General features: G+C 34.7%; 2 protein-coding genes across 2 annotated transcripts; both read right to left on the bottom strand.

Moving 5' to 3' along the window:
• Positions 1-11,182: 11,182 nt before the first annotated feature.
• On the bottom strand, positions 11,183-12,707 carry LOC110713507 (uncharacterized mitochondrial protein AtMg00810-like). Its single transcript, XM_021891952.1, has 5 exons — positions 12,574-12,707; positions 11,854-12,481; positions 11,503-11,644; positions 11,428-11,441; positions 11,183-11,266 (listed from the first exon to the last, which is right to left on the bottom strand). The coding sequence occupies exons 1-5, from the start codon at positions 12,705-12,707 to the stop codon at positions 11,183-11,185; spliced, it is 1,002 nt and encodes a 333-aa protein (XP_021747644.1).
• Positions 12,708-13,002: 295 nt separating this feature from the next.
• Positions 13,003-13,833, bottom strand: LOC110713506. The gene has a single exon (XM_021891950.1). The coding sequence runs from the start codon at positions 13,831-13,833 to the stop codon at positions 13,003-13,005; it is 831 nt and encodes a 276-aa protein (XP_021747642.1).
• Between the last annotated feature and the right edge of the window lie 7,462 nt (positions 13,834-21,295).

The following is a 21,295-nucleotide window of genomic DNA, read 5'->3' as shown; positions in this document are numbered from 1 at the left end:
CCCGTGCCAAATCCCACAACTTTGTTCACGGCACGGCCCACGGCCCACAGGTGGGCCGCCGTGCCGTGTCGTGCCGGGCCCGTGCCCATGTTTATCATAATTCATGATCGATCTACATTATATTGTTAAACAAGGTTTTGTGACAATCATCCCATATGTGAAAACTGTGAAAGGTTTAAATGGGACATCTTAAAGCCAATACGTATGCGGTATTCCAGATGATTTTAGAGAGATTGCTACGAGCACATAGATATAAGTACACTTAAGAGATGTATTTTCTCGTTAAATACATTATTCAAGTTAGATTGCAACTAGCTCTAGGTCACTAGGTAACAAAGGGGGTTGCATGGGATTATAGACCACAAGTTACAATCCTTACCCCAATCTAAACTTCTTTTACACACCCAACACTAATTATTGTATCAACCTTGCTAATACTAAATTATTTGTTAAAGCGATAATATATGTTACCATTTGTAAACCATAAAAATTCAAACCAGCAATATACAAATAAAGAAGTAGAAAAATATACGGAAACAATAATTTCGTTGATCATTTGTAGATTACAACTCTTGTAGATCTCTTGATTCTTTTCTTCAAAGAATTAGATTTTTGATATGTTTATAGTATGAGACGTTGTCGTCTTATTCTAATATGCACCTTCAATGTTTGGTAGTAGGGAGGAGATGTGGTCTTTGTGACTTGTTCCATCCGAGCCTTATTAAGCACTAGAAACGAGTCTCTTTATATAGAGAGTCGTAGAATAGAGAACAAGTAAGAAAACTATAGAATAATCCGCGAGATCTATCTTGAAGATTATCTCTTATTTACATACATTTAATACCTCAATATTACCAAAACTTCGGTGTCAACAAATGCCCCCTCGGAACCTGTTGTGAAGATTTGACATCGAATGCAATTTGGTCTTGAAATTTTTCTTATAAATTTGAAAGCAAATTTGTGATGCCTCCACTAATTCCATGAATTTTGAAACTTAGAGAGCAGAGATAAAGAGGGAAAATTATCCCACCGAGCGTACCAATTTGTACACCATAAAAATTCAAACCTACAATATACAAATAAAAAGGTAGAAAAATATACGAAAACAATGATTTCATTGATAATTTGTGGATTACAACTCTCGTAAATCTCTTGATTCTTCTGTCAAAAGAGTCAGCTTATTCCATACTATGTACCTACAATGTTTGGTATTTAGTAGGGAGGGAATGTGATCTTTGTGACTTGTTCCATTTGAGCCTCATTAAACCCTAAAAACGACCCTCTTTAATAAGAGAGTCATAGAGTAGAGAACAAGATGACAAGAATAATCTACGAGATCTTGAAGATAATATCTTATATTTTTTTGATATTATCTCTTTATTTACATATATTTAACACCTAAATATTAACAAAATTTCGGTGTCAAAGAAATGCCCCATCGAGACTTGTTGTGGAGATTTTACATCGGATGCAACTTGGTCTTGAAAATTTTCTTGTAGAATTTTAAAGCAAATTTGTGATGCCTCCATTGATTCCACGAATTCTGAAACTTGAGGAACAGAGATGAAGAGCGAAACTTGTCCCACTCGGTGGGCCAAAATTTGTTTACATAAATTTCGAGTCGAAATAAATAAAGACAAGAAATAAAGTAACATAATTTATATTAATATTTGAATTGGGTACAATCTCCGTGTATAATAGTTTATAATATAATAAACTAAGTCCTTCGATTATGTTCTGCACCTTGATTATGACACGTGTGTGACACCTGTAGGATGACGTTTGACGATGTCGACTTGGGTTTGAATCCTGAGTGACGTTTGATGAAGTCAACCTATGTTCAAGGGTTTTGTTTGAATACACCTGAACAAGGGTTTATGAAGCTTAATCCTTTTCAAATGTGTTTGAGTGTATCAAATGATGTGCTTGTTGACTTATTTCAAAGAGAATTCCAGTTGGCTTTTATGAGCTCTTGGGAATAACAATTTTTGTGTCCCCTCCACTGAATGAGAAATAGTGTATTTATAGGATAAAAGAACTCCTAGATTGGACTTGACCCATTTAATTACTTAAAAGTCTTGTAACGTGTTCCATTTGAGTTATTTTATAAACTGAATTGTATTTGATTAATTCGGATTATTGGGTACGCCAAAAATAATTAAAATGGATTATTAACATAATTTTGACATAAATAATTTATATATACTTCCTTCATTTTTTAATAATTGCAACACTTTCCTAAATTGAAAATGTCACAATACTTGCTACACACTATTAATAATGGAAAGTTTTTTGGGAAAAATTGTAATATTTCTCTTATTTAAAGCACATGGCTCACTAAATTATACTCCAAAAAATCTCTCATCTCATTCAAACTGTACTACCCCACTTCTCTTAAATAACGTGAAATGTGTTGCAACTATTAAAAAACGGAGAACATATTAATGTATGACACTCATATGATCCAATGATTAAACAATCTTATTTGCTTGGCTCTTATTAGCTGAAGCTAGTTAAATAATAATAATAATAATAATAATAATAATAATAATAATAATAATAATAGGAAGAAATATTTGAAAAAAACCACCTTTTAAATATTGCTTTTTTTTTTTGCATATAACCACCTTTAAAAAAACTGTTGTAAAAGACCACCAATTTTTAAAAATTTCTTGTAACTTACCACCGATTCTATGTAAAAAATTGATAAATTTGGCTAAAAAAGTGGTAATTTACAATAAAAATTTTAAAATTGGTGGTTTTTTGCAACTTTTTTTAATATGGTGGTTATATGCAAAAATCAAGATTTTAAAGGTGGTTTTTTGCCAAATTTCTTTATATATATATATATATATTAAGGAGAGTTTTTTCCCGAGATTTTAGAGAGCCAAGTAGGATTTAATTTTCTTAGCATGCTATATAAGATAATAAATTTTAGTAGTAGCCAGTTAAATAAGAGATTATTAAATTATTATAGAATTAATCAATTCAAATGCCACGCAAGCAAAATTGGCGAAAGATATTTTTAATTTTAAATTAATTAAATATAAAATATTATCTTTTGATATTAGGAATTTTATATGAATATGTAACAAATTTTAGCACATAAATACAAAAAATAAAAAAATTAAAAATTCAAACAAATCGTGCATAGCACAGGCTTTTTGGGTAGATTACAAACATATGCACTAATACCCAATCCTATTACAAACATATGCACTAAATACATATGGATTTTAAAATGGGAGTTTTAAAATATATGTATAAAAATAATTATTTTAAAAAATTCAAATAAATCATGCATCACACGGGCTTTTATCATTGACTAAACATGTTTGTTCTCCTTCAGGGGACTCTTCAATTATTCATTGACTAAATATTTTCATTTCGGAGATTCATATATAAAAGGGAGTTTTTTCCCGAGTTTTTAGAGAGCCACGTAGGATTTAATTTTTTCAGCGCGCCATGTAGGATAATAAATTTTAGTGGTAGCCAATTAAATACGATATTATTAATTTATTTTAGAATTAAATAATTTAAATGGCACATAAGCAAAATTGGCAAATGAGATTTTTCATTTTAAATTAAATATATATAAATATTATCTATTGTGATCAGGAGTTTTATCTAAATATATAACAGGGTAGCCAATAAAATACCAGATTATTAATTTCATTTAGAATTAAATAACTTAAATGACACGTAAACAAAACTGGCGAATGAGATTTCCCAATTTAAATTAATTAAGTATAAAATATTATCTTTTGAAATTAGTAATTTTATCTAAATATATAACAAATTTTAGCACATAAATATATATATATATATGCTAAAATTTGTTATATATTTAGATAAATATATATAAAAATTGTTTTAAAATATTCAAACAAACCGACATTATTTAGTAATAATAATAATAATAATAATAATAATAATAATAATAATAATAATAATAATAATAATAATAATAAAGGTGCATATCCTAGAAACAAGTTAAGAATAAGCAATATGATGTGCCACTGTTTTACTGTAGTGATCAAACTTATGAGCTATAGCAATTAGCAACATCATGTGGGATTGTGCACAAAGCAACAAAAAACGACTTTTCAGGAGCACTAAATTACGAAGTTGCCTTTTTAAGAGAATAAGTGGACCAAAAGCTTCTTGGTGTATTAATGCCATGGATAAGAGGTTACACCACAAAGGTTAAAAAGTAGTCTCACAATATTTTTTTGTGTTTATTTGTGAAATAAATGCAGTTATGATAAGGGTTGTGTTATACTTTTTTCCGTTTTAAAATGGTGTTTCTTCAAATAATTTGAGACATCGAACAAAAATACAAACATTACATTATAACACGGGGAATAGCTTCTGTTTTTTTTTTTTAATGCCTTTATGATTATAAGGATTATTTCCAATACCCTATGATGTAAACTATTTTTTTTTTAATGAAATAGTTCATTAATAAAAATTCATACAGAATTTATATAACAAACTCGAATTTTAACATAACATACTGTACTATGAAACATGTCATGCGTGGATGATATTATATTATTCGCGGAGGCAAGCATCGATCAAGCTAAAATTATTCAAAAATGCTTGACTAGTTTCTGTGCAGCATCTGGGCAGAAGGTCAGTAATTCCAAGTCTCGTGTCTTCTTTTCTCAAAATATGGATGATGCCTTGAAGTCAGCTGTCTCAAATGCCTTGCAAATGGAATTGACAGAAGACTTGGGCATGTATCCAGGCATGCCCACCATTACAAGCAGAGTAACTAGGGACACTTTTGCCTCTCTGTGTGAGAAGGTGGATAGGCGTTTGTCGGGTTGGAAGTCGAAGTACTTGTCTTTAGCTGGTCGTATTACCTTGGCCAAATCATCAATCTCGCCCATTAGCTCGTATGCTATGCAATCGACAAAAATCCCGAGAACCATATGTGATGAACTTGATAAAAAGATGCGTCGTTTTATTTGGGGTGGTAACGAGGAAAAAAGAAAAATTCACCTGATTTCGTGGGAGACTTTGCAACTCTCCAAAGAGAAAGGTGGACTAGGAATGAGGTCTGCGAGGGATGTAAATTCAGCATTCCTCACAAAATTGGGATGGCGTCTTCTCACCGAACCACACTCTTTATGGTCTAGTGTTGTTCGTGCTAAGTATTGTAAGGGGAGGTGTGACCTCGATATGTTTGAATCCAAGGCTAACATGTCAAATGTTTGGCGTGGAATCACTGAAAATGCAAAAATCATAAATAAGGGAGCTCGGGTAGCTGTTGGAAATGGTGTTCGTACTCTTTTTTGAGATCACCCTTGGGCAACCTCGAGGCCTCTTCGTGATCTTGTGATAAATACAATCCCTCAAGAGATAGATGGGGCAACGGTTGAAGAGATGTGGGACTCTATCAATGGATGGAAATGGGATCTCTTTGCGGATTTACTTCCTGAGAACTGCATCAAGGAGATTCTAGCTCATCAAGTACGAGATGACCCCTCGATGGGTGACCTTTTGTATTGGGGGGGAAGCTTAAAAGGAAGATTTACAATTAAATCAGCTATAAAAATAATTCGTGGAGATGATGATGCCCCTGCTCATGGTAGCTGGGAGTTGGTGTGGAACCTCCGTGTTCAGCAAAGAGTAAAGGTTCTCCTGTGGCTCATTTTACATGACAGGCTAATGCACAATGTCAATCGATTCAAAAGAGACTTGACAAATGACCCTAAGTGCAAAGTGTGCCCGGAACATGATGAGACCATGGCTCATGTGCTTCGTGACTGTAGAGCAGCAAGGGAAATTTGGAAGCAGGTTGGTTGCCCTGCGAATGCTGCTAACTTCAGATCAGGGGGACTTAAGGGATGGATTATTCATAATATAAAAGTGCAGGAAAGAAATGAAATGTCCCCCGAAATTTGGCCATCATACTTTGCACTAGCTATATGGTGGATTTGGAAGTGGAGGTGCAATGTAGCTTTTGATAAAGGGGATGAGAATCCGATTGACATAAGAACTTTTCTATTGGCAAGATTTGAAGAAACTTGGAGAGTTCTAGTTGATGGGGAGCAGAATCCAAATGCAACTTCTGGTCAGAGGGTTGAGGCTTTGATTCGATGGTTAGCTCCACCTGTGGGTTGGCTGGTGCTTAATACAGATGGAGCAGCGAAGGGGGCCCCTGGGCCAGCTGGAGGAGGTGGGCTTATCAGGGATTGCACAGGGAAGTTAGCCTATGCCTTCTCTCTAAGACTGGGTAATTGCAATGCTTTCATGGCTGAGGTTAAAGCTTTAGAGTATGGGCTAGAGTTGGCAGCTAGAATGGAGCCAAGATATATACAAATTCAACTTGATAGCCAAGCGTTAGTGCAAACCCTGAAAAACAAAAATCAGTATATAGGCGAAGCTGTTCATAGCATTGCAAAATGCAGGAAGATCCTAGAAGATAACAACTGGCATTTTGAAGTTCATCATATATACCGTGAAGCTAATAGAGCAGCCGATTGGTTAGCCAACCAAGGAGTTTTGCAGAACAACCGCATCGAGTTGATTCAAGTCCCCCTTTAGCTTCAGGGAGAATTTTACATGATGATGTCGTAGGTGTGGCTTTGTCACGTTTTGTTCCCCCTTAATTTTTGTTTTTTTTGTTTCTTTTTCCGGGGCTTTTCCCCTCGTATGCACCAAAAAAAAAAACATGTCATGCGTGTATTGCAAAGTAAGCAGTTTTCTTGAAAAGAAAACCCTAAAGATTCTTTGTAGTTGTGAGGATGGTTTTTATCTAAATTATTTAATTGCATTTGAAAAATAGATAACTTTTGCAGCATTGCTTAAACACAATAGTTTTGGTTCACTCTAGTCTATGTCTAGATTGTTGAACATTCCTAATATTTAGATATTTGGAAATAAAAAATTAGTTAATTATATATGAGTACTACCCAAAAAAGGGCACCTTGTCAATAACCACCTGTTAAATAAGCTGTTAATTAATACCCTAAAATGTGATTAACTTCTACAAGAGAATTTACTACCTCTAGTCATATTCCTGCATGCGAACTTACTTTTAAGGTATTAATGGAAAATTTACCAATTGTATCCATTTAAAGTTTGTATTTTGCAAATTGCAGCAATTTAAAAAAAAATTACAAATTGCTGCCCAAAAGTTCTTATTAATTATAAATTGCAGCCCAATTTAACTTTTTCATCAGTTTACGTGTCAAAAAATATTCGATTAAGATGATAGGGGGCCATTTTAGTCCTTAAGGATCCAAATTGAGCTCGAAATTAGCAAAAAGATAACATAAGTGTTTATGATTAAACATCAGCGCAGTTTGCGAAGGTCTCTACTTGGAAAGATGCAAAGACATCGAAAATCACTGCTCGCATCACGTTTAAAGTGGTGGAGTATGAGATATGCCTGATATGCAAAATAGATGATTTTGATTAAAAAAAATTATGTTATTTACTCTAAATTTGTGCTTTACAAATCTTTATTATTATTGTAGATGTCGTATGACTATTTATTAATGATAATATTTTTCATTCTATCCAAAAAAAAGTATATATTTATATGTCTCACCTATTTTTATTTTAAAAGATCATTTATAATATACATACTAGGTTAGATCCCGTGCCATGCACGGTGATTGTTATAGATTATTCACAGATAAATATTATAATCATAAATTAGTCGAGAAATAGTAAAAGTATGTGATATGTTAGATTTTAATTGTAGCTTCTAATACACAATTAAAAATAAAAGTAGGCAAAAAATCAGAGCAATATTTTTTTTTGTTGTAAAACAGATCACAAAATATTTTTAAGAATATAATTTTTGGTTTATAGTTGTCCAATTTTCTATTTTAGAAAAACTATTTGTGAAATCTTTTTATTTTAAATATACTACATTAATATGGAATATGTACAGCAAATAATATTATTTTTGAAATTGATTTGTTTCCTTAATTAGGTAATAGACGTTTTTATATAAAAAAATAATAATAATTAAGGACACACCAAGAGATGACACATGTCATTGCTAGTGTGTCTTTTAGTATATAATATTGATTGATTGATTGATAATATCACAAGCTAAAATCAAATTTTACTTTTATAACCTACATGTTAAAAGAAGTCTAATTTACAATATCTCATTTGATAATTTTTTTTGTTTTTCTTTTGTACTCTCTCTGTCCCTTAATACCAAGTCTCATTTTTTTTTTGGGTAAATTAAAATACCTCTTTCTATTTCAATGTTGTATTTTTTTGACATTTATTACCCTCTTTTTGATGAGTTGTCATCTTTATTCTTTTATTTTTCATACTTTTAACATCAACTCCCAACACTTTCTATCTCTATCTCTTTAACTATTCTCAACTACTTTTTCTTTCTCTCTATATCTCTAATCCCACATGCACATAAGTCTTTTAATCATTAATTTTAACGAATTTACAACTTTCTTAATTCCCGCGTTAAAGCCAAAAAAGGCTTTGTATTAAGGGACGGACGGAGTATTATCGTACAAATATAGTCGTAGACCATTGAACATCAAACCTTTTAAGAAAAATAAATAAATAAAAACAAAAACAAAAAAAAAGGCCTAAACACCTTATTTTAGATGATCCGAAGTTCCGAACATGACGAATTTTTTTTTGTCTCGATGACGAAATTATTTTGTCTCCAACCCCCAATGGCCCCTATATAAGCACATTTGTAACTTGAACTAGTTACGCACAAATTCACTTCTTTCTTTACATTCTTCAAAATAACCCTGCTTTTCCAACTTCAATTCAACACACAATTATAAAATGTCAAGCTCACAACTAAGCAGATTTGCTAGTCAAGCAGTAGCACCCCCACAATATGTGAGTGTTTTGAGAGTTCGAGTGAATCATGTATTGGATACAATCCCTGAAGATGAGAAAGAGACCAACTTTGAGTCTTCTTCATCTTCAATTTCATGTCGCTCTGTTTTCTCTGGACCGCGTTCGTCTTTTCCTGTTACTACGCCATTCTCAAACATATCAAAGGGTAGCGTTTCCATCTTTAGATACTTGTAATAAGTTGTAAGTAGTTTGAGTAGTTAAGTATAAGGGTTTTTCAATTTTTTACTCTCCTTTTGAATTGAATAATCACCATGTAATAAGTTGTAAGTAGTTTGAGTAGTTAAGTATAAGGGTTTTTCAATGTTTACCTTAAATTATGCAATTATGATTTGTGCTTTCCTAATGAAAAATAAAAAAAGTTAAATGAGGTAAACTAATTATGAAATATGTTGTATTTTAATGCTAGATTCCAAATATATTTGTTTTTTTATTTTATGTGATTGATTTCATATGGGACTAACATTATGAAACGGAGGGAGTATTAACTAATTCTACTGTATTACTAATAGATTTTGGATTTGTGGAAAGTACCACAACCATCGACTTGTTATCTATATTCCTCATTTTCATTTTTTATAATTGTGCTATAGAAAATGGTTACCTTATTTTGTAAGGTTGAAATGGGATAATTATCGAATGCGTAGTGTACAATATGTTACTTCCTCTGTACCATAATATAATTTAAGTAAGATATACCATTAAAAAAAAAAAAGAGTAAGATGTACCTTATTTAACTATCATCAATATCTTAACTATTTATAAACAAAAATGATAAGAAATTGATATAAATTGTAAAACATTATGAATAGATCACATATGTGAGATCAGACTTTTTCGCCATAGTTTATAATTTTTTATTTTTTACCAAAAAAGTGAAACAAATATTCACTTTGTCTTAAATTACTCGTAACATTTTGAATGCTTGTCAATGCACAATTTTATCAATATCTTTTGTTTTTCAATAGCACCATCAATATATTTGATTTAACTAGTAAAACTCTTAAAAATTAATTTTTGAAAAGTATATATTAAGGTCTCTTGCCACAAGGAACTACCAACCCCCACCCAGCCACTACACCAACCACTAAGTCCCCACCCCTACTCGTGAACCAACCTAGCACCAACCTCGAAACCACCATCCTCTTCTAAACGCACCTATCAGCCAAACCCCCTCCCCACCCCAAAATTACCCTAAACCACAAAGGAAGAGGGGCCGATATTGTTAAGGGGGAAAGGAAGGGGCCAAAAACAGGGATTGGATAGGGAGGGGCATTGGAAACGAAGAAGGGGAAGGGAGGGGGTGCCAGGGATGGTAGTGCTGCTCGCCTATATGAGGTAGCATGTATGGGTTTGGTTTTTTTATTTTAAAATTTTTTTTTATTGTAAAACCCTAAATCGGAAAATTGGACGAAATAGGAGAGGGGTGGTGATACTTACTGATTTTGCATTTTTGGAATGATATTTTTTTATTACGTCAAAAAAAACGAGGCGGTGAATTCAACAAGCGGGGTATTTAGGGTGGTTTACAAAATTTCCTATATAAAATTTATTAAAAATAAGTTTACTTAAAAAAAAAAAATTCATTACAGTACAAATAAGTTCATTTTCTTAAAACTGTTTTTTTAAACCTATTATAACTAATTTATGTTCAATAAAAATAATTTTTACTCATTAAAAATCGATAAATTTAAAAACCAAATATAATAGAGAATATAAATTTTAATAAATAAAAAATAATAATAAGTTTAGTAAAATTAATTTAATTGAATGTATTTTATCAAAGTTAAGTAAAAATAACTATTCAAAAAAAAAAGTTAAGTAAAAATAAGTTTTATTCAATAAGATTAATATCAATTAAACAAAAATTAGGTGAAGTTGCCCTCAAAAAAAAAAAAAAAAAAAAAAAAAAAAAAAAAACAAGAGGTGAAGTTAACACAGCCTAATACCAAAACTCTATGCATATTCGACCCTTGCAAACATATTGTTGGGTCAACATCCAACCTGTTATGGGCTACTAAACCCACACAAAATCAAAACCCCTAAAAGCCCACCATTTTCAATAGATCCACAATTCCAGCATTTCTCAATTAAATCCCAGAAACCATGACAATGGTTCGAAAGGCGGCGTACGAGTTGCGATTACATATATCACTCAAGTACATAGCAGCCAATATTTTGGATAAAAGTGACGGAAGTTTAGTAGCTCAAGTGTCATCGATAGAGCACGCTATCAAACGAGCCTTTGAGCTCGGCCGCACCACCAAGAGTCCTCACGCTGCCGCCGTTGTCAGAGAAGTCTTATCAAGGCGGATCAAATTGGAGGCCCTGACAGATTTTGTATAAACACAAAATCTGGAAGCATAAAAATAGGAAGATCTGAAATATTCTGGAAAAACTGTAAGAAGAATATCAGAGAAAAATACAGAGGAAAAACTTGGAGAAAAAGTAAATGAAATCTATTTTGTGTTTGATTGAATGAATAATTCTTACATCATCTAAGAATATATACTACAGCAATAAATCAGAACTTTCTAGGGGAAATCTAGAAGTAAATACAGGAAGCTCAGAATCTGTTGTAACAGAATTTGTAACAGAATTTTAAGTTGTTACAGCCCTGTAACTAACTCTAACAAGCTCGAGCTGACGTGGCTGGGGTCTGGTGTCCAATATCCCCCCTCAAGCTAGGAACTGGATGAGTAACAGTCAATCCTAGCTTGGATAACAAATCCTTAAATTGAGCTGAAGGCAGAATTTTAGTAAACACATCTGCAAGCTGATGTTGAGTAGGCAAATATGTAAGCTGTAGTAATCCCTCAAGGACCTAATCCCGAGTGAAATGACAATCGATCTCAATGTGTTTTGTACGTTCATGAAACACAGGATTTCGAGCTATATGAAGAGCTGATTGACTGTCATAATGCAGAGTTACAGGTTTCAAATTAACAATCCCCAAATCTTCAAGCAACCAAACAAGCCATGAACCTCAGAAGAAGCTGTTACCATTGCCCTGTATTCAGACTCTGCTGAAGATTTAGAAGTTGTTCCTTGTTTCTTGGACTTCCAAGAAATAGGTGAACCACCCAAAAGCAGAATATACCCAGATACAGATCTTCTTGAATCAGGGCAGGCACCCCAATCAGAATCAGAGAAAGCCTGCAAGCATAGCTTATCTGAAGCCTTTAACAAAATACCTTGACCTTCAAAATGTGCCAAGTATCTCAGAGTATGCACCAAAGCATCAACATGACTTGACCTTGGATGCTGTAAAAATTGACTAAAAACCTGAACAGTATAAGAAAGATCAGGCCTAGTGTGAGTTAAAAAATTCAGTTTTCCCACCAATGACCTGTATTTCTTAGCATTAGAGTAAGGTGAGCCATCCAAAGCTGACAATTTACCATTCAAGGGCAAAGGTGTAACTGCCTTTTTACTGATGTCAAAACCATAGTCACTCAAAACTTCTCTAGTAAACTTCTTCTGACTGAGTATAATACCAGCTTCAGTATACCCTACCTCAATCCCAAGAAAATAGTTGAGACTTCCCAAATCTTTAATGCTAAACTCCATGTGCAAGAACCTTTTCAAAGCATTCAGTTTCTTAGTATTATGCCTGTAAGAATTACATCATCAACATAAACAGCAGCAACATTAACATGCTGATCATGTTTGTGAATGAACAAGCTATATTCATGCTTGCACTGCCTGAAATCCTGAGATTCCAGAGCACTCATCAACCTCTCATGCCACTGTCTAGAAGCCTGCTTCAAACCATAAATAAACTTGATCAATCTGCACACTTTCTTTTCTGGATTAGGAAAACCATCAGGCACTCTCATGTACACTTCTTCTTTCAGATTGCCATGCAAAAAGGCATTATTCACATCAAGTTGAAATAATGGCTAATTTTTACTTGCAGCAACAACAATTAAGCATCTAATTGTGCTCTTTTTGACCACAGGACTGAAAGTCTCCTCATAGTCTATTCCATATTTCTGATTAAAACCCTTAGCCACCAATCTAGCTTTACACCTTTCTAAAGAACCATCAGCTTTCAATTTTACTTTGTAAACCCATTTGCTGCCAATAGCCTTTTTTTTTAGGAGGTAAATCCACTAATTCCCAAGTATTATTCTACTCAAGTGCTAGAATTTTCTTATTCATGGCTTCAATCCAAAGGGGATCTTGAGAAGCTTCATGATAATTCAGAGGCTCTTTGATGTCACAGAAATGAGACAGAAAAGCCTTGAAAGAACTAGGATAACCTTGATAAGAGACAAAATTACACCAATGCCTCTCACAATTTGTATGCACATGAGTAGAATCAACATGATAACAGAGATATTTGTCAAGGTAAGATGGTGCTTTATGTGGTCTTGATGATTTTCTAGTCTGATCTATATGTGAAGAACTTAGATCAATTAGAGAATTAAGATCTGAGAAAGGGACAGGAAGAATAGGAGGTAAATCAGTATGAGAATTTGTAGGTGAAGAATTATGAGAAGGATGAGAATTTGTGGAAGTAGAGGAATCATTTGGAGAACTGGAATCAGACTGAAAAGATTGAGGTGGTGTAGAATCATGAGAAGGGAAATAGGGTATATTTGGAGTATCAGGAAAAATGGTAGGAGAAGAAGAAACAGGAAGATAGATAGCATTTGAGTAATTTAAGGTAGGGGATGATTTCTTGTTGTAAAGATGAAATGGGAAATGTTTCTCATGAAAATGAATATCTCTGGAAACAAACATTTTGTAGGTTTCCAAGTCAAGAACCTTGTAACCCTTCTGAGAACTAGAATAACCCAAAAAGACACAAGGTTTAGCTCTACTGTCAAGTTTAGTTCTACCAACTTTGGAAGTAGAAACATAGCATAAACAACCAAATGTTCTGAGATGAGTAAGATTTGCCTGTTTCATATAAAGCTTGGAAAAGGGTGTTTCATGGTTTAAAACTTTGAGGGGCATTCTATAAATAAATTAGGCTGCACACAACACACTTTCACCCCAAAACCTATCAGGTACCCTAGACTGAATGTATAGACTCCTAGTTGTCTCAAAGAGGTGTTTGTGTTTCCTTTCAACTACCCTATTTTGTTGTGGAGTAACACTACAACTTGTTTGACTCAAAATGCCAAACTCAAGGAATATTTTCTTCATATCTCCCTCACAAAGTTCCTTAGCATTATTAGATCTCACACATTTCACAACCACACCAAACTGATTGGTAATCATTTTCAAGAAATCTCTCATAACCAAAACAGAATCATTTTTATTTTTCAACATATGAATCCAATTAAATCTGCTATAATCATCAACAATTTTGAGAAACTGATTACAGCTAGTTGGAGTCTTGACAAAGTGTGGACCCCATACATCAATATGCAACAACTCAAAAGCAGAAGTAGTCTTAATGCTACTGCTAGGAAAAGACAACCTAGTCTGTTTTGCAACAGGACACACTTGACATATTGTGTTCTGTATACAATCAGTCACATTACAATCTGGAACAATGTGTTTTATTTGACTAAAAGGTAAATGACCTAGCCTTAAGTGCCAAAGTTTAGCATCATTAATAGCAGATAAGCAAACTGATTTGCAAACATGAGCCTGTAACTCCCTTGAGCTTGACTGTAAATGCTCTCCCACATTATATAGCCTAGATTGCACACTACCTAGAGGAATCAATGTCCCTTTCTTAGAATAAACAAAGCAATTATCATGAGTAAAATGCAGTTCACATCTCAAATCCTTACACAACTTGTGGACAGAAATCAGGTTAAATTGAAAATTAGAAACATGTAACACATTAGTTAGGGTTATAGAATCATTTAGCTTGACTGATCCTATGTGTTTAACAGCAATTTTACTACCATCTAGTATAGTAATGTAATTACAAGCACCTGTTACTGTATGATATTCAGAGAATTGAGCTAAATCATAACAAAAATGAGCTGAAGCTCCACTATCAAGCAGCCATTTATGATTAGAATGAGATAGTAAGCAAATATTACCTGCCATCATGGCTAGTTTGTTCTGCTACTCACAATGATTGTCCTGAGTTTCCTGATTTTGCTTTGCTAGAAACTCCATGAACTGCTGGTATTGTTCCATTGAAACAGGTGTAGTAGTACTGCTATCATTCTTGCTTGAGAATTCTGAGACAGCAGCAACACGATTTCCTTTGAAACCTTTGAAACCTAGAGGATATCCTTTAAGTTCAAAGCATCTATCTACACTATGCCCTGAAATTTGGCAATGTGTGCAGAAGTAATTAACACCAGCCTTTGAACCATTTCTTCTGTAAGAAGCTCCAGTAATAGAACTATTTGCACCAGCATTTCCTAAAGAAGTAATTTTGAACATCTTCTAAAAACCTTGATTATGAGGTTTGTAAGACTTCTTTCTCCCAAAATCTGAATTGAACTTCCTCTTTTCTGCAGCACAAGCTAATGATTCAGAGTGTTCTGTAGCTTGTGAAATTTCTTTGTGTCTTTCTTCTTGAGCAAACAGTCGAAATGCTTCAGTAACTTTAGGCAAAGCCTGCATCAACAGTATGTTGCCTCTGATAGTAGCAAACTGATCATTGAGCTTCATCATGAACTGTAGAACCATTTTCTCTTGCTGGCTCTGAAAGATCTTCTTAGTGAGATTGCATGTGCAGTTATTACAAGTGCAATAAGGTAGAGGATGAGCTTCCTCAATTGCATCCCAAACTGATTTGATATCAGTAAAGAATTCTGAAACTGACTTATCACCTTGACTAATATCAACCAATTTTTGTTCAAGAGAATAGATCTGAGCCATAGAAGCATAGACAAATATTTCATCAAGATCAGTCCAAATTTCTTCTGCAGACTTCAGAAACATCACACTCTTAGCAATAGATTCATCCAGATTGTATAAAATCAAAGAACACACTAAATCATTACATCTCTCCCAAGCCTTTCCTTCAATTGTTCCTGCAGTAGGCTTAGAAATGGTTCCATTGACGAAACCTAGCTTGTTCTTAGCTGAGAGAGTTAATAGCATAGATCTCTTCCAGCTGGTAAAACCTTCACCATTAAACTTGTAAGAAACAAGTTGAACTGCATTGGCATCTGAAGGATGAATATAGTAGATGCTTGTTGGATCTTGATTATGAGGTAAATTGCTTGCTGCCATGATTTCAGTAGATCAAAAAAATCAATCAAATGACTGCAAAAGATCAGAATCAATTCAAGAAATTTGCAGATGAACTGAGCATCTCAAGTAATCAGGAAAAATCAGTAAAAATTCAGATCAGAATAAAGAATTGCAGGAAGAAAAATGAGGAATCAATCGATGAAAAACTCAGGTAAAATTAGATAAAAAACAGTGCGGAAATCAAGCAGGAAGAACCACAGATTAGATCTTCATGCTCTGATACCATGACAGATTTTGTATAAACACAAAATCTGGAAGAACAAAAATATGAAGATATGAAATATTCTGGAAAAACTGTAAGAAGAATATCAGAGAAAAATACAGAGGAAAAACTTGGAGAAAAAGTAAATGAAATCTATTTTGTGTTTGATTGAATGAATAATTCTTACATCATCTAAGAATATATACTACAACAATAAATAAGAACTTTCTAGGGGAAATCTAGAAATAAATACAGGAAGCTCATAATCTGTTGTAACAAAATTTGTAACAGAATTTTAAGTTGTTACAGCCCTGTAACTAACTCTAACAACCTCGAGCTGACGTGGCTGGGGTTTGGTGTCCAATAGGCCCTTAATCGCAACCACCGAGGTTTGGAAGATGGGATTCACACTAATGTTTGTAAACAAGTTCAGAAGAAAGGGGTAGAAGATAATACTGCTAATGCTAAGATTGTTTGGGATTTATTAATACGCTTCGTGAAAATGGGATAAGGATTATTGTCGAGGATGATAATGGTGATTTGTCATGATTTTGTTATTTAATTTGTAGCTTAAAATTTGGAAACAATATGAAATGGGATTAGGAATATTATTCAATTTTTAAGTGTTTGGTTTCCTAAATTGTCCTTATAAATTTACAAATACTTTTTTTTTTTTTGGAGATCTATGTAATGTCCTCGCCTCTAGTATTTAGTACAATTATAAATTTATAATAGCTATACCGAGACCTTGCCATAATGCCATTATAGTTACTAGGTTAGTTTTTATGCCAGTAATTTTCAATAATCATTATTAAAATATGTTTTAATTACTTTTTTTTTTTAGGGAAATTTTGCATTTAAGCACATTTTAAATCTCATTTTTTTTTCAATCAACCACCTTTTAAAAAATGTTGCAACTTAACACCTTACGTCGGAAAGTGATTGTTTGATTTTAAACTCCGGCGTTGACCGTATCACGTACAACGCACTTGACGTTTAATGAGCCCTCACCCCCGCTTATCTTTCTTTTTCTTCTTCGATTTCTTAGATTTCCTCCCTTGTTTCTCTTTCTTTGTTCTCTCTCTTGTTCTCCGATCCTCCTATCTCGCATCTCCTCCATTGTTGGTGTTGCTTCAAGTAAATTTTTTGCCTTTCTCTTTCTTCTCCTTTTCTTTATTTTCCATCTTAGTCCCTTCTCTGTTAAATCCTTCTCTTGTATTTATTTGCAAAATCAATAAATTAGCGCTAGCTAAATTTACTTTGAAATCGGTTCTCATAGGTGTAATGTCTCAATCTCCAGGACACACAAAAGTATGGATGTGGTGTCTGTAGACAATCCCCAAAAACCAAACCCAATGATAAATATCTTTCACATCGTTGAATATCGAACAAGCTGAAATGTGAAAGATTCTCGTGATGCACTATTTTAATAAAAAATCTTCTTTCTTTTTTCCAAAATATTTTCTTTCCGTACCCTATTTATGAAAATGTCCAGTCCACTTTAGTTTGGTTCATGATATGGATCTAATAATAGTGTAGTTGGATGAGGCTCGAAAAGTGCTTTCCAACGATATATTATAAGCCCAATTCCGATGAATAATGAGGAAGTTATAGCCAAAATACTAAACTAGACCCAAACCAGATTTTACCTATGATCCAATGATCATGTGGAGGGTCCAAATATTTAACCGTATTCCAAAACTAATTAGGAAAAATTAGAAGCTTCTATAAGTTACTAAGAGATTTTAATCATCCTTTTTTGAAAAAGTAAAATCAAAGAGTTTGAAATTTAATAAAACTCCTCTTTTTTAGAATCCTCATTCTGTGCGAAATGAAAGATGATCATATATTATTTTTGTTTGGGGCAAAAATTACCCAACGCGTGGACCAATTCCCCCTAGTGACACGTGACCCAATCATAGGGCAACATGTGTCACTTTAGGAAGAAGCCACATATGCAACCCTATTTAAGAGCACCTGAATAAGGTAGAAAAAGGGCCTCCTTACATCAAGAGGCCCAAATTCCAAGAAAGCTGCAAAACGACTTCCTAATCAAGGACACATGTCCCTATCTGATTGCACCGCCAGTCAGAAAACGTCATTCTAGGGTAGAAACTCTAAAAAGCTCATATCCCCACCCCTATATATACCCAAATCATTTATGATGGGAGGGGTGGATTAAGACATAGCTTTTATTAGAGCAATAAACAATTCCAACTTCTCTCTACTTTCATTCTTTAGCCTTTCCGATTTTATGTTACTAACTTAACCGTCGAAGACGAATATTCCTTCACCGCAATATTCGTGTTTTGCAGGTGTCCAAGTCTACTTGTCAGAAGAACGTGACCAAAGTCCGAGGAAATCACAAAATCACCCGAAATATTTGGTGCCGTCTGTGGGGATTCTCGTCTGTTATGGCAATAGATGGTCAGACACCTAACACCGGTCCTGATTCTGGTGAGGATGGACATGTAGAGGATATAGTTGCAACAATTAATTCTAGTGATCCTCTGATCGCTTCGTTTCATGAGGCCAAGGATCCTCCAGTTACTACTGGTTCACTTAAGCTTGCCTTGAGTAAGGTCCGAAAGGAGCTTAAGGGTAAGATGCATTCCTCCTCTAAGCAGCCGCCCAGGAGAGGAGGAGAGATGACACTCACAAGAAGACACAGAGCAGGGCAACTAATGCCTAAGATGCTGGAAATACCCCTTTCAGACAACCTGGAAGGTCTCCCAGGGTGTCACGGACGAATTTTTCTAGGTTCCTGGAGAAAATATAGTTGGCTGGGGAGCAGACCAGACAACCTCGAAGGGAAGAGCCTGAATCATCTTGATGCTAGAAAGACGTAAGGGAATAAAATATTTGGCACAAGCAACGAGAACAAGCAGCCTACTCGAACACTACCTCTTCTCCCACAATGCCGGATGAATTCTCAAACCCTTCTCTTTCCAAACATACCAGCTCGGCCAGGACCAGTAGAAGCCAATCTCACCATACTCAAACTCCTATTCTAGTTGTTCAGCCGTTTCTATCATACCCCCAAAATCTTAATGCATTTTTACCGCCTAACCCTCCTGTCTTCGGGCAGTACGGACAATATGGACAGCCGTTCGACCAGGCAGCTTACCTGGCAGGCACATCTGCACAGCCTCAACCAATTGATTGGAAAATGCGTTTGTTAAATCTCGGTGATAAGCCGCCTCCGTGTTATCAGGAAATTCTTAACTCGCCTCAACCAGCAAAGGTCAAAAGTGTACTTATGGGTCCCTATGATGGTACAGGCAAACCCGAAGGAACACGTCACTTCGTACAGAAATAAATATGATATATATGCAAAGTGTGGATGATGCCACATGGTGCTGGTGATTCCCGATCACCCTTAAGGGTGTGGCACATAACTAGTTCAATAGTCTGCCGGCCAGGTGCATCAATTGTTTTACCATTCTCAGTTTATTGTTTGTTGGAACTTCTCATACAACATTCCCCCATGGAAGACCAGCCTGAATTTGGAAACAGTCATCTAAGGGAAGAATGAAGGTTTGCGTTCATATGTTTAGAGGTTTAATCAAGAAAAAGCCCAAATTAATAACCTACCGGATGAAATGGTCTATTCAAAATTTCTTCGGGGGTTAAGGCATAAGAGTTTGAAGTTTGATTTTAGTCATGAAAATTCGGATATACACATGCGTATTGCTGGAGGCCGAAGCCTATATCGAGACATTTGACTTTTGTTTTCTTACCGAAACAGAACAGACGTCCAAGGGGGTTGAGAAGAAGCAACCTTCTTAGCAAGACTCGTCCGGAAAGAAAAAAGAAGGAAACAAGCGAAAGGAAGTTTGGGTGGTTGACAGCCAGCATCCAAAATCAAAGAAGGTCAAGACGTACAAAACACAGTTTGATTTCAACAAGGATTGTTACTCAATCCTGAAGGAAATAAAGGATAAATTTGAGTTTGAGAAGCCCCAACCACTGAGAGGTTCGGCCTAGTACCGCAACAAAAACAAATATTATCATTACCACAAGGACGTAGGACATGACACCAATGAATGCATCAAATTGAAAAGATTGTTGGATAAACTGGCCAAAAAGGGCATGTTGAATTCATACGTCTTGAAGTGAAAATTCACGTACACTCGGAATGACAACAAATCCGAGAAGAAAAATCAAGCTGACAAGGAAGATGATGGAAATAACACTGACTTTAGTTTTGTGGCAGTAGACACCTAAAAATGTCTCCCCAAAACCAAACCCGATGACGAACAACCTTTCACCGCCAATATTGGTCGGGTTCAGTATTTAATCCCGAGAGTGCTTAAAAATCGTATTTGATTAAATTCATATTTTTGAACGGTCCATGGACTAGTCTTGATGTTTGGTAAAAGCATAGTTTTTATTTCAGCCCAAACTTATTATTTAATTTTACTCCAAAACCTTTTTTAATTTATTATTGGTCCGAAATTATCAATCGGCACTTAAAATGCCGAATGAAATTAGGGTTAAAAATGTATTTAGACGGAAAAGTGTGCTGGAAATTCCCGCGGTACGGTAGACATCCACCGTGTCACGGGAATCCTTCCCGTCTAACGGTGGGATTTCCTGTGACACGGGAAGTCTGCCGTGACACGCGACATTCCGTGTCTTTTTCGCATAAACCCTTAACGCGTTTTCTTTCCCGTTTTCTGAAAATTTCCCGCGTCACACTAAAAATGTATCGTGTCACGGGAAAGTTTGCTGTCCGACGGTTGGACTTCCCGTGTCACAGTACAGATTTCCGTGTCGCGGGATACTTTTTTAGGCTTTTTTATCATTTTAGGGTTCCGTGTGCTCCCTCAGCACATTTTCCCTATAAATACCCCCCTCATTTCTGATGTACGGGGCATCAATTAATTCTCGAGTTTTTACTTTTCTCTCTTCTATGCTTTAGCCTAAACACTAGCCTACCCTTTTAATTTCAAAATTCCTTCTTCAAGTGCTCAAAGGAGTCCATACTTTACTCGTGGTTCTGTCCTTATGCCAAGGCGTGAAAGGTAGAACTATTTGAGG

Source organism: Chenopodium quinoa, unplaced genomic scaffold, assembly GCF_001683475.1.
Source record: "Chenopodium quinoa cultivar QQ74 unplaced genomic scaffold, ASM168347v1, whole genome shotgun sequence".
Lineage (NCBI taxonomy): Eukaryota > Viridiplantae > Streptophyta > Magnoliopsida > Caryophyllales > Amaranthaceae > Chenopodium > Chenopodium quinoa.
This window is presented reverse-complemented; position numbering and strand designations above follow the sequence as displayed.

What these genes read in the sequence shown, in the direction of transcription:
- LOC110713507 (XM_021891952.1), bottom strand. Translation starts at nt 12,707, where the DNA reads ATGAGAGTGCCTGATGGTTTTCCTAATCCAGAAAAGAAAGTGTGCAGA. An exon ending in CTGGAATCTCAGGATTTCAG is followed by an intron (nt 12,482 to 12,573) that starts GCAGTGCAAGCA and finishes TAATTCTTACAG; the next exon opens with GCATAATACTAAGAAACTGA. An exon ending in TGGTAACAGCTTCTTCTGAG is followed by an intron (nt 11,645 to 11,853) that starts GTTCATGGCTTG and finishes ACTCAACATCAG; the next exon opens with CTTGCAGATGTGTTTACTAA.
- LOC110713506 (XM_021891950.1), bottom strand. Translation starts at nt 13,833, where the DNA reads ATGCCCCTCAAAGTTTTAAACCATGAAACACCCTTTTCCAAGCTTTAT.